At 34.0% G+C, this 15,108-nt stretch overlaps 1 protein-coding gene across 1 annotated transcript; it reads left to right on the forward strand.

The window, feature by feature from the left end:
* The first annotated feature begins 9,107 nt into the window (after positions 1–9,107).
* On the forward strand, positions 9,108–15,087 carry RpL18A (ribosomal protein L18A). Its single transcript, XM_071598522.1, has 4 exons — positions 9,108–9,227; positions 9,699–9,878; positions 9,970–10,146; positions 14,867–15,087. Exons 1-4 carry the CDS (start codon positions 9,210–9,212, stop codon positions 15,023–15,025), a joined length of 534 nt encoding a protein of 177 aa, XP_071454623.1. The 5' UTR covers positions 9,108–9,209; the 3' UTR covers positions 15,026–15,087.
* Positions 15,088–15,108: the final 21 nt, after the last annotated feature.

Below are 15,108 nucleotides of genomic sequence, written 5' to 3' on the forward strand. Positions count from 1 at the left end.
ATAAAGCACTAATAAAAAATTGTTTTAAGGTTCAAATAAAAATTAATGTAAGGCTCTATTTTAAACGAGTGAAGAGTGGCTTCCTTAAAAAATAGCCAAATAAATCAATGAGTATGCAAAGCAAATTGCCTGCTGTTTAAAGTATTTATATATTTATGTTAAATCATACATTAATGATAATGAACATTCTCCAGAAGCTTCGGTAGTGATAATTCATTCAGTCAACCCTCTTCAAGCATTTTCAATGGTGTTCAGTCTCTTCAGAACAGCCTTGTGGTAACATAGCCAGAATTACATTTAGAATAGGCTGAAGGAAAATCCTTCATTGTATCAAATCATAGCTCATAGAAATGCCAAGTCACTGCAGCAGGAAAACCACTAAGAAGACCTAGACTGTTTGAAGGATAAACATACCAAACTTGCTAAATTTAGTTTTGTAAGGGAACTCTTATGATTAATTCAATACTTAATAATTTCCAGACAAAGCTATGACTTCACCAAAAAGGAAAAGTCAAAATGGAAAGGAGAAAGGTAAGTTAAAAATGCAATTAATGATTGAGTTTTATGCTTACAAGAATAAGAGCCATTAGCAATACAAAATTCTAAAAATTTGTACCATCATAAAATGAAATAATGCTAAGTACATGTACAGAATGAATTTTGTTCAAATATGCTCCTACGACCATTAATCTTTTCCCCATTTAAGTGGTTAAGTATGGATGGTTAAAATCCTCACGTTTGAAGTATTAATACAGTCAAGTTATGAACATATTAAAGGCATACTTTTTAATCTACCACTTTCAAGATAAATAATTATTTTACATATAAATTGCTAATACAGTGGAAACCAGTTAACATTTGATGTAGTGGACTAACCCACATATTTTATGTTGACCAATTTTAGTAGAAAACAAATTTCATGCTAGCATTTTACTTATACTTTCAGCTACTTATGCAGGAATGCAATCTGTACCATCATTATTCATTGAATATTTAATTCATATGGCCAACATTTGAACTCTTTTGACACTAACAGATGTTTATTGTATTAAAAATACCATTAATCAAATGGTGAACTTACCAAATAAACACACTACATTTGTCAAAATTAAGGGTCATTTAAGAAATAATTAATTTTACTTTAGACTCATAGGGGATAAGTAAAACCTCACACTCAAAACCTATATCATAGATTAGACAATTGAGGTAAGATGTGCTACATCACACTGGTGTGCTGTGAAAGGATTGTGATTCCTATGAAAAGTTAAATGGCAAAGTCCTGATTATAGTGCAACAGCACCAAGAGCCTATGCCGCCCAGTAGTTCCTTGTTTGCTTTGTTGTTCTTTCTTAACTATACACATTCAAAGGCATCATTCCTGTTAGGAGTGATTGTTAACTACTTTCTTGGAGACAAATGCTCTTTTCCTATTATCATTGCCCTACGGTTTCCCAGGAAAACCTAAAATCTTCCTCTTTTGCATCTCCTAGGTTACGAAGAAAAGGTTAGGAGAAAGCTCTTCTACCCTGCATTTTACATTGTTTCCTTGTTCCCGGCACCACCCAACTATTATGGCAGATTCTAACTGAGAATGAACAATGTATCTTCCCTTTCCCTAGTAACATTTCTCAGCACTTGCCATGCTTTAGGTTGCATTTTAAGTAGTGGTAGTATTTAGGGGAGGCAGCCGCCAGCTGAGGTCATTTGCGCCATTTGGGATAGACAGGAAAGGACGAAGGGTAGAGAGAAACCCAGCATTGGCATTAGCCTACTTTTAACGAAAGGTGCCAAGGGGTCCACAGCTTAACGTCCCATTCGATGGACGGGATGCTCACTCAAAGTGCCCTCCACAAAGCACCTTAAGTAAGGATCAAGATACCTCTGAAAAATACTCAACACTTGCATTTCAATTACGCACATTTTCTCACCTAAATGTTTTCAACCCCTATTACTCCCTCAAATATTGCATCTAAGACTTGGATAATTATTACTCCTCTTCAATTCTAATATGAAGTAGAGAGAGTATCAATCAAATGTTCCAAGAATGTATCCATTTTGTAAGAACTGCATTCCAATAGATGTTCAGCATTGCCAAGCCATCTGTATAGAACACCTTAGCAAGAATGTATCATTGTGTCTTTTTCTGAATTTACATCTTAACCAATATGAGTGAGGACTTGCGGAACATAACCTGTGTGGAATATAAGTGAAATTGTTATTGCTTGCTGATAAAGATGCTTTTTCCTGTTGCCAGCGTTTTATGATAACCATTGTAGCTAAAGCTTCAACAATCAAGCTAGAAAGAACTACCTTCTCATTGTTAATTAGGTACCAGTGATTTATTTTTTCTTATAGATAATCAGTTTTTCATCATTTATTTTCTTCAGCATTGAAAAGTAGCTCTGACATATTATTTTAACAAGGATGCTAATATTATAAGTTACAAAATGATTGTGTAATTTTCAAAGGTTAATCTTGATAAACATAGGCTTTTTGTCACTACAGGCATTTTATTTACAGTTTCCTGTTCTGATATTTTTGATGGCCCGGCTAAATGCCTATTTGATACCCTTGACTGTAATGTAGTATTTGTATTATCATGTGATTTATATCTTTTAATTCAATTACCTATTTATTTTTGAATTCTTCATATATTTTAACTGTGCCAAATTTAATTTTCAGTTATCCACAATAATGAACCAATAATTTTAAAATTCAGGAAAAAAATCCAATTCATGACCCTAAGATGCTGAACTTGAGAAAAAAATGAATGTGAAACATGTAAATAGGATTATTTTAAAATTGGTTTACTGAGATCCGATAACTTTAATGTGCCTCACTGTCTCATTCTACCCAGCATCCTTTGTACATATATAGGTTTTCAACTATTGTAAAGTCTTCAAACTTTAATTCATATGATAAGTTTTTCCATGAGATCAATCACGATGATATCTGGTCAAGTTCTAGATGGAAGTTACAAAGTTATGAGATTTTTAAATAAAACCAAAAGACATTCAAGATAAATTCAATGTAAAACACAATTGATAATTGCACAATTAAATGTAGAACACAATGTGCTTTTTTTTTCACCGCAATTCCTAAAAATTGTAGTGTTATATTGTGTGCTTCATGTAATGATGATTTAATTAATATAAACTTTCACAAATTTGAGCCAGTAACCTTCAAATACATACCCTTCCCTAGACCACTAATAGGTTGCTGCACCTAAACTCAACTTAACCCCTCTCCTTTACTCCCCCTACCTAACCCCCTCTCCTCTCCCTTTCTCCCCTCTTGGAGCCAGACTATATAAGTTGAAAAAATGTTGATGTATGTCACCTGATGACGATGCGCAGCATTGAAACCATGGTTGTGAAACATTAAATCTTCATTGTGGAAGTGTTAAGTTTCTTTTGCCCTCATAATTCATTTTATTGTTAAATAATTATTATTGGCAGATTCATGCCACAAAAATCAACCTGAAGGTTCATTTGATAGGTGAGATTAGAGCTGGCCTAATACCAAGCCCAACGGCCAGGGAAATTCGCACATCTGGGTAGGGGTGGCACTTGGTTTCCTCCTGCTGCCTATGGTTTCCTAGGAAGATCTGTTTCCCAAAAAATCACCCATCTAGACTGAAGCAGATGGTGCCCAAAGGCATCACATGGAATTCAACCCAGGCACTCCAGTTAGAGGCCAAGGACTCAACCCAATGAATTTTATGCCTCCAAAGTTTTATTTGTGTTCTTAAACTTTAAGCCCAGCTTTACTAGGTAAAATCTAACAATACAGCTCATACATATGACATGAAAACCATGTAACACATCACTCAGAGAGGATGAATGGGTTAGGTATTTCCATTTCATTTGCTTCACTGTTTTAATTGAATAAAAATATATCTTAAAGATTGTCAATTAAATAGCATAAAATATAAGGAGAATTAATCATGTAAATAGAAAAACGTTTCTTCGTAAGCCTGTGAAATTATTTACTATATTCTGGTGAGGTGTGCCATGATGTGAAAAATGCTGGGAGTTACTGCCCTGAAAGATTAGTAGGTTCAATAACACCTGAAAGGTAGTACCCTTGGTACACCAACACCCACTGATGAGGCAACTTGCAGGGTATGATGTTGATGAACTTTATCCTTTATATTCTATGTCAACATATTTAGGATGATAAACTGAAAACACAGATGTCAACATGACAAAATATACAAAAGTAAAAGCATGGATTAATTTACAATTGACTTAGGTTGACCATTTTCATCATGAATCAATGAGGACTGTGAAGAATCATTTCATTCTTCTTTATCAGTATTCTCACAACTAAAGCAATGCGATCTTGTATCATTTACTAACTTAAAATATACTTGTAACCCTGATGGAACTAACTCTTGGGGCACGAAGCAAATATGCATATTCATTATTTTTATGTCACAACTAAGCGTAATTAACAATCAGAAGGTGCAGGGTCAGTGGTTTACAAGAAAAGGCATAATACCCATTACATCCCCTGAGAAGAATTATATGTCATAGATGCTCCTTTCCAGAATTGGGGTCGATGAGACTGAGAATGTCTGTTTGCTACAAAACTTGTAACTTTCTCATTTGGCTTGTTTTTTTCTTCATGCCATCAAAAAAACCTTGTTCTTCTCTTCCTTTCTCCTCCCAGCTTGGCCAGCATTCTTTCTTCTAAAAAGGCCATAAAATCCCACTTTCTCAAAATACCTTATCCACCCTATTTTTCTATTTATTTTGGATTTCACCAACTAAATCTCTCTCTCCTCATAACACCTTTAATTCACTGTTTTTCTTCCACTCCATCAAAATTATTTCCTCTATTTTTCTCCATACCTTTACTATAAAAAGGCTCATCCTCTTGAGGCAAAGACACAAGTATGTATAATGGGTGATTAGATGAGTGAAATATTTAAATACACCTTCAAGGGATTTCTTTAAGCAAAGAGTCTATCAATCAAAACGTTATTTACAGAACTTTGATACCAGTATTTCTTCATGCATACTTCCTTCTAAGTTAACCATTGAAATGTACAGTATCTGTAATAAATGGCCAAAAATAACCATTAATGTTATACTACAATGACCCAATAATTGATATGTATCAGGTACTTTAACTGCTCTGTTAAGCTAAGGATAAAATAAATGAGGGAAAAAAGTAAGTCAGCTATCCATTGTTTGATTAAAAAATTAGCAAAAAAGATGGTAGAATAAGAAAATATTTTTTTAAATGATTTACATGAACTTTGTCACATAAGATAAAGCACAAACTAACCTAACCTATATAGAAGGCATATCTGAAGTAAAATAATTTATCAAGCAAAAGCATGAAATTTGTTTATACTGAGAGATTTTGTTGTGAAATTTCTTTCCTTTCATGCATATGTCATAACATGTTCATATACTTTTCTTGGCAAATGATATTTTGAATACGTACAATTTCTGAAAAAAACTTCCTATACAAGTATATGGTACCATTCAAATTTTCTTACAGGATATCTGACGTATATTGCAATATTTGTACTGCTATGGAAACCTTCAATAAGCATACCAGCTGATCCATGGAAGAACTACTGGTTTGGAAATGGTATTTTAGGAAAGGCTGAAATATTTAATACAACAGTGTGCTTTACCATTCCTTTATTTTCATTTTCATTTCCATCATTAAATGATGAAGAAAATACGTGCATTGTAAAGGATGGAGATGAATCCTGCTTGCCTAATGACCCTTCACCAACAGAATTATTCAAACAGGTAAATATTTATTAAAAGCGTGAAATATGTATGTGAAAACATTTGAATTTTTTTAGGTATTATGAATGGTATGCTGTTAATAGTGTCATTCTTATTCAAGAACGTAATTGACAAATTCATTCCATGAGCCTGTTTTGAAATGGCAATGACAAAAAATTATGTAATGATAAATGGTAACCTAGCAGCATATATGAAAAAATTCCAGTCAAATAGGGAAGAAGTTTTATTTCCGTTGTCGCCTCAACTTGGAGGGAAACCAACCACTAGTGTATCCACAAGATGTAGTTCTATTGAAACCACATGATAAGATATTCACTTGGCATTGCTTAATTTTGATGAGCTAAAAAAATGGAATTCATTCCAAAGGGAAGGTATTATACTGGCACACTACCAGAAATGAACTACCTATATGCTACTCATCCATGTTACCTTCCAACTAGATTTATTCTTTGTGTGTGAGATGATACTATCAGGAGTGTCAGCCACATACACAGCCAAACTCCACAAGCAACATGCATTCAAGAGCTTAACTCCATATGCAATATGAATTCAAAATTTCTGTATTTTTCTCACAAGCCAAATGTCATATGGGTAAAATATCAACATTGTTCAGCCAAAACCTAAGCCAACAGAAAAACCACATTTGGCAATATTTATACTTCTCAGAGAGGGTATGTGAATCAATGAAGTAAGCCAAAAGGAGCTAATATGTACATGAAAATATGGCCTTCTCCCGAAAAGTTTCTTTATGGCACCACAAATGATGTCCTTAAAAAAATCACTTGGAAAACAACTGATACATCACATTCGATAACAAAATGAAACAATAAATTCCATCATGTGAACCAACTTGTAAAATAGCTTTGGTCAATGATAAGAGTTAGATAGCTCAAAGATAAGAGTTTGTGCTCATGTCATAGGTATTTTATCTTGCAAAGGTGACTGAAGAAAGAAATTTGTAGTTGGTCAGTTATTATTCAGAATTATGATTAATATTTGTCATATCATAATTCTCAATAATACTAATACACAATGAAAAAACAACTATGACAAAATGTAAGCTAGGAGAAGTGGTTATCGAGCAATCAATACATACAAGCAACAAATCAATTTCTTATTCTACCACTGGAGCTAGGAACTACAAACTGAGCTAGGAAAATGGCTTTAGACAACACCCTGTATAAACTTTCATGAGTTCACATATTAGACATTACTACAATTAAAGTCCACATAGATACAAATTTTACCTCTTATTTACATATGAAACATTGCCATACTTTGTACAGAAACGGTTATCAATGGGAGCCTAATAAATATAATTAAACAGATAATGTACTATCACCAAACATATCCAACCCATGACTAGAATCACAAAATATTCCAAATAAATCTTGGTCTAAGCATGGCTGACACTTTTATTACAGTTTTAGATTGCCAATGGGCCAAAAGCCATATGAATGTGTGCCAAAATATTTACCTAGATCGTTGCTTGCTTAATGGTTCTGCTGTCACTGATAAAAATATTCAAGAGGCAGAATCAAGCCATCTAACACTTTTTTTGCATACTTGCATTCAACCAAATGACTTTTGATGAATTTTTATGTCGTTGCTACCTTAATTAAAATTTCATTACGTATCACTATCATAGCAATGCCAATGTAAACGCAATGCTTAACCCCAAGAGGAAAAAGCAGTATTCCTATTGTAAAATACTGAACAAAAAATGAAGAAAGAAACCTCTGCATGAAAGTGAAATGTATTTTAATAAGAGCAGTGTTGGTCATTGCATTGCTCTTCATGCATCTTGGCACAATTTATATGGCTGAATCTATCATTTAAAAATCTTTTGGGATTTGATTATAATGCTTTTAAATCAACATGACATTCTTGCATGATTATTAGCAGAAAAAACCCATTTCAAAAGCAGTTTTGTTGAATTGTGATCAGTAACTGGCAGAAATGAAAATGGATAACAAAAAATAATTTCTAATCAAATGAAAAATTATTTTTCAGAATGTATTGGGTCAAGTTATATTTTTTGGAGTGACAGCGATTTCGGTGGCTGCATCTTTGGCGTTTCCTGCATTTCTGAGTAATCAAGTTGAAGAATTAACAGATGAAAATAATGCTAACAGCGATACTGCTGAATTTCCTTTAGAAGAAAATGAAAAAATGCATTCCGAAGAAATTGCTACAAATTCTATTTAAACATTTATGCATGCAACAACAAAATTCCTTTAAGCTATAAATAGCCTACTTATCACAAATGTGACAAGGTGGCACACATCCAATAAATATTTTCAAATTATTAACAATAACTTTACTTTAACTGCCGTAGTTCAAAAAGTTATTAATTATTGGCGAAAATTCGTCAAGTTATCCCTAGAGAAAATTACAAATATGGAACTACCAAAACAACCACTGGAAAGTATTTTATCGTTGACTTCTTAAGTTAGGGAGTTACCTTTTAATTCCATTACTTCATAAGTACGGAAATTAGTAATTAGTCGTATTCAGGCGGGCTGCGGTGTTTCAGTCATTTTAATGGATATCTAGCCTTAATAAATTGGGCTGTTTCAGCCAAGGTCATCAAAATTAAACGAAAGGGAAGAAATACGGACAGTATTAAAGGTTGAGGAGGGTGAGCACGACGGGAAGGAAATGAGCCGCACGTCAGCCACCAGGTTTCAAAGAGGATGATAGAAAAATTAGGGAAACGCAGTAGTACATGTGAGTTTAAGACCTTTACTTTTGAAAGGGCCATGAAGCCATACTGATATGTATTCACTGTTCATCACCCCGAGGTCTGAAAATACTTAAATCTAGCGATAAAAAATGAGCAAAAAACAAAATAAATTTCATAGGAGAGATCAAAAACAATGATTAACCATACTTCCAAATATAGTCTTCGCGGTTTTCCCAATTTATTGCACTAAAGTAGAAAACCAGATGAATTTCGGTCGTTCAACAAAACACGTAAATTTCACTATGCTTAATGTTATATAAATTAACGCTATCCGTAGCTACACTTATATCGCAACACAACAATAGCGAGTAGTTTCGAAGGATTAGCATGTTTGAACTTTTGTTTACCTGATTCATCAACAGCAAATCCTCATACAGGGCTCACTTAGGTATACTTTTTCCGCCCTAAAATTCCGCCTTTTGCGTGATTCATATTTTCACTCAGAGATGAGAACGTAATCTGTTCTTCGAAGACGGTCGGATTCATCTTGCAATTAAAGTATATTATGTGGTACAGCGCTGAATTCCCGCGTCACGCGTATTTCGTATTTCTTTTATTATCTGCCTTATCCACTGTCATTTGGAATGTGAAAATTCTGCCACCTATTTGTCGTCACAGAAATTTCTCTCTTTAGGGCACGTTGTTTGGGGGGTGTTTTTGGAAAAGAGGTGGAATAGTTATATTTAAAGATGAAGGCTAAAGGCCAGGTAATTAACAATTTTCCTACCATTATTATAACCTGTTTTTGTGTTAATTGTTAGTAAAAATGAAATTAATATGATATATAGGTTGGAATTGTTGTATCCCGGCTTATGCGTTGAAAGTAAATAATCTTTTTATGTAGCACATGTTTGTCTTCGTCGATAAATACTGGAGGTTTTAAATGATATTGTAAGAATTCCAAGCGCAGTTGTATATCTATCTGTTGCTGTTGTGGTATAAATCTTGGTCAACGCACACGTGGAAATTTCAACATGGCGTTCAAAAAATGAAGGCTGAATATGTATTTTGTATGAATGTTGTATTTATGGAGGTGCTTGCAGATCATGTTCCCTTTCTAATTTGTTATTTTCACCCCAAGTTAAACAAAATCGATGCCTTGATTTTTTGAGGGACCTTTCTTGTATTTTTCATTTGGGATTTTGAGTGAGACAAACTTTTTGTTAATATTGTTTAAGCTTATGGAATATGAAGTCATCGGGCGGAAGCTCCCAACGGAAAAGGAGAAGACAACACCGTTGTATAGAATGCGGATTTTTGCCCCTGATCCCATAGTTGCCAAGTCCAGGTTTTGGTACTTCTTGAGGCAGTTGAAAAAGTTCAAGAAAAGCACGGGTGAAATAGTTTCCCTGAGACAGGTGAGTTGTTTGAAATTAATATTTTTTTACGGACAAGCGTGGGGTCTACTATTCAATATCGTATTTGTTTACTTTATTCCCTTATATACAGATACCAGAGAAGTCTCCAGTAAAAGTGAAGAATTATGGAATTTGGTTGAGATATGATTCTCGCTCAGGAACTCATAATATGTATCGAGAATACCGAGACCTCAGCGTATCTGGCGCAGTAACTCAGTGCTATCGAGATATGGGGGCAAGGCATCGTGCTAGAGCTCATTCAATTCAGGTAATTTTTGTCAAAGTGCTGTGCATGAATTCCTCCGCTGTAAACGTTTCAACGTTATTGCGTTTTTTTTGCTTTTAAAGCGCACAAAATTAATAGAAATCTACTGATTACTAAATAAACGTAATGTTAAGCTCGGATTCACCATCCCGAAAATTTAAAATATTATAAGTGCATTAGCATATCATTAAGACTCCACAATGAATGTGGCAAACGTTGAATAATTAAAACCTCCGTCAGTATTGAACCGGCCATTTCTGCCATGCTGGTCGAGATTACTGCTGCACTAAATGTATTCAAATGCAAACTCCATAAAGGAGGAACTTGTTGGTGATTAGGGGAATGCCAAATGTTGTGTAAATCGTTGACATAGACCTTGTCCACCCTTTCCGAAGTAACCTTTGTTAAGCATATGGATCAAAACCCCATGCATTCTGGAAATATATGTTTTAATTCCCAAGATTATACTCCTGGAAATTCCAAGTAGTTGAAGCCCAAGGGTGGATTTTTATGAAAAGAATGATTTTTATGCCGTGAAATATTCTTTCCAATGGATGAAAAATTAAAGATATCCGGACTTTTTTCCGATTAAGCAAACCATTCTCTGAAGTAGTTTTTATTTAACTTCGTTCAAATGACAAGCTCTTCATTTTGTCACAGAATTTACCAGAAATAAAATGTTATTTGTCGAATTTTTGTCTCGCTTATTCCTCTTATTTCTTTTTTAAGATTTTGCCAAAACTCCCCTTACATTTACTTCTGTATTGAAATCATATGTAAAGCCATCCTACTAGTCCCTCCCCTCTATTGACAATGTGCCTTGACCGTTTAATATATTGACCATAAGTAGTGGTAAAGTTGTCATATTGGGTGAAATTGGATGTGGTTAAACTCCTTTTGCCCTGACATTATTATATCCTGTGTTTCCCTACAACTTCTTTTCCATTTCTCAGTCTTTGACGCTATATCGCCATTGGCTTCACCTATGATGACTTTGTTCACTGTATTTGAATTTCTTCCAAAACCCTTCATAATCAAATCTTAGTCTTTAATGCCTATTATTTTCACTTATTTAAATTTCATCTTTCACTTTTTTTAATACTGTAATGTGTTAAGGTCAGTCATATGCTCCCAAATTCTCTGCAATTTTGTTTGACTTTAGCATTTGTAAACATGATCGCCATCAACTTGAAAATGTCCACATCACCTTATCAACTAGCTTCTGAAAAAATCTTTTGTTTCTGATAATTATTCTGTGTTCAGAAGAACCCCAATTGAAATTTAGAAGTTCCTTTTAATTGCAATGACATGTCTGATGAAATTATCCATTATACAGGATGCATAAAATTTAAGATAACTCAGGATACTTATTAATTATGTGATTACCTATTTCAATGCTAGTTGGATTCTGAGAACATGAACAGAGATTTCTCTTTCAGTTATATGAGCCACAGTTAGAAATGTAATTTCCCTTGTTTGGTATGGAAAAAAACGTGACAAGTTACTAGATAATTACATTGATGATTGAAAAGTACAGCCGAGTCTGTTCGTGCCCTGGAAAAATATTTTGGCTACTCTTGTAACTGTCCCAATATCCCGTATAATTTCATTAGCTGGTAAAGACTTGAGGTGATTAGGTTACAAAATATTATGTAAAGTTGCAATTTTTGTTTTGTAATTAAAATAAAATTCATAAATTGGTTTGAAAATACAGCAATGCCATTGGCATTTTTATGAACCCAAAATTTCAAGAGTAGGAAATGTTTTTAAATATGTAGTGAGCACGAAAGAATAATAATGTATAGCATCAAGTAAATCTAGAAATGAAATAATGTTTCATAGGTGGGCATTTAGCAAATGCCAGAAAAAGTTTCATTTTTTCTTTTTGTTTATATCATTTGGCCCTCCCCATGGAATACACCATTGATGTTGTGGAAGGCTGTTGCCTTCTGATGCATTTGTGCTGTCCTAGAGCTTGGCCGGTGGGAACAATCATAATTGCTTGTGGTAGTCGCCCTTGTCAGATAGTTTAAATGAAATTCTCTATGTTCCGTGTAGCCTCTGATACCAGTTTGATAGCCATTTGAGTGATGGTGTCATGTTGACACTACTATTGAGAAAAACAATAGCAAACCACCTCGATGAAATATACAATGCTACTATGTTGAGCCTTGATAAGAGTGAGGCAAGGTTTCTGTGGTCGTCATCACATGAAATCCTTGTAAAACTAAATTGACACCAGCAGCACCTGGCACTGAAGAGGACTCAAATCAGTTACATTATGGATTTGGAAGAATGTTGGAATTGGGTTGAGTAAAGGGGAAAATGAAATTATTTTGAGCAGGAGAGAAGAAATAAAGATTTTTTACAGCTGTGCAAGGTGAGCTGGAAGAATAGCCGAGTTTACTGGAGTGATAGTAAACAAGTAAAATAGTATTGGAAAAGAGCCAGCTAGGGTTTGCAGTAATAATGCACAGAAATGAAGGAAGAATCATCGTAAATCTAGAGCAAGCAATCGGTAGAGTATTATTAGTAGAAGGTGAAGCTGAAGTTTGGTCATTATTCAGATCTACATGCTAACAAGCATAATTAAAAGGAAGAAATTGATGAGGTAAATGATCAGTTGGTTTATGGAAGGAAACATTTGATAGAGGGAGGGATTGGAACAGCTTTAAGCAAGATGGTAGAGATACAGACTGCAGTTTAGAAACAAGGGATGACCCCAGGAGAAAGAAATCAAGTTCTGGAGAAAAGAGGGCTTAATCATAACGCTTGTTTGAAACATCACCAAAGGTATAGGTATACATGGAAAATATCTGGGGATTCAGAAAGATATCAGCTAGATTTTATCATGGTTTGGGACAGAGTTAGAACTAATGGTAATTGATTAGAGATGGGTTGAGATAATGTAGTATTGTTGAAGCTTAACATCAGATTCAAAAGAATAAATTGGGGAAGACTGTGCAGGAAATGTAATGTAGAAGCAATAACCAAAACAATGGGGATTAGTATCATCAAGGTGTAGGGAAAATCATGATGAATTGAGGGAGAGAAGAGAATGATGCACGTGTACTGAAATATTAAAATTGCATTTTGCAATGGCAAAGGACCAGGGAATCAATAACATGGATAGGGAATAAGGATGTTAAGATAATAGGCATAACTTTCATGTGAAGCATGAAATTGTAATAGTATGGTCATTGAAGTAAAGGGATGAAAAGAAAGGGTGGAATGGACTGAGAGGGAAACAGTAAGATGTGAGTCATTGCTCGGGAGGAGAGGAGATTGCAGAGAGAAACTTAGAGGCAGAAAAGATGAATGCATAGCATTTTGATTGGATGCTGAGGACTGTGATAGAGAACGTTATAAGGTACTGTCTCAGGTATTACTTGGTGGAAGTCTTTCGTACTAGGAGTAAATGATGGAAGACTCCCCTAGGATTTTTATTTTTCACAGCAATGGTTTCACCACATCTTCAGGTGACCACAGCCCACACACTTATTCAATGATCTAAACTAAAAATATCTTTATACAGCTTATATTGTCCAATTCAGTGTTATCATACTAATTAATATTTTACTTGATGCTTCAGAAATTATTCAGACTATTTTGGTCTTTCACTAAAGGTAATCTTAGCATAATCCATAGGTGAATACCAATTGCACTCTAGTAGCATATGGTAGCCAGAAAAAGTCAAAATGCACGAGAGATTTTATCGCGAAGGGAAAATTTGATGGTGCGTTTTCTGTTCAGTGGTATATGTTAAATTGATTTCAACAATTTAATCATGACTCTATTGCCAAATGAAGATTATTAAATTACAAAGCGTGGTATCAGCATAGTAACGTCTTTCTTTCTAAATGACAATACCAAATCTCTGCCTGATAGGGCAAGTTATAGGTTCAAAATTCCTCTTTCACTAAGTATTATTTTTGATCTGTGCCTCAGACAAGTGACAAACTTGACCTAGTCTAGCCAAGGAAGGTAAATATAGGTGCATATTCTTTCACACTTTGCACAACACCCTATATATTTTTAATTTTTTTTCTCTTCAGGGTAATAATTCACTACCGTAGGTAAATGTTATAAAATGCTACGATGTAAATCTTTTTAACTTATTCATGGTAGTACATATTATTATTTCCCATTATTTATTTTTTTCATTGAGCTAGGCAAATTCTTTGTAAAAACTATAATGTATTCTTTACAGTCATGTCCTTTGCCAACATGATCTTCCTGTTCGCAATATAATCACTTACAGGATTGTCAGCAATACTTAGAGTAGTCAAAATAAACCAAAATTATTTGTAAATTCCACCTTATCCTCAATTTCCTCCCAAAATCTTGTTTGATTTTCTTTTTTCCTTACATGAAAGTGTAATTGTAATCTTAAATGTGCCAACTGTATAAATGTATGCCTTATTCATAATTAGAATAGTGATGACTTATACAGGTGCAAGTGAGGCAGTGAATATTTTCATTAAATATTGGATTAAAAAATTAAAAATAATTCCACATTGATTATAAATACCAGAAAATTTGTTTGACAATTTGTAAAATTATTCTATAGCTTTACCCTAACTGATTGAAAGGCCACTCTCCTAATGTAGTAAACATTACCAATTTTTAAAGTAAAACATTTCTGTTGTTCGCTAATCTATGAACAAGAGATCTTAGTCATTGTTAATAAGTACTAAATGAGTATTTCATTTTTTCTTAATAGATCATTAAAGTTGAAATTGTGAAGGCCAGTTTGTGCAGAAGACCGCAAGTGAAGCAGTTCCATGATTCACATATTCGCTTTCCACTACCCAAGCGAATTACTCAGAAGACAACTCTACCCAAGTTTTCTGTTAGGAGACCTCAAACATATTTCCTTTAAGGTTTTGAGTCTTCTATTTGTAATTTTTTTGGTGTAACTTGGAATAAAAAATTCCTTGTGAATTTGATTTTTTTATTTGACTT

Source organism: Hetaerina americana, unplaced genomic scaffold (assembly GCF_022747635.1).
Source record: "Hetaerina americana unplaced genomic scaffold, ioHetAmer1.1.p SCAF_10, whole genome shotgun sequence".
NCBI classification, from domain to species: domain Eukaryota; kingdom Metazoa; phylum Arthropoda; class Insecta; order Odonata; family Calopterygidae; genus Hetaerina; species Hetaerina americana.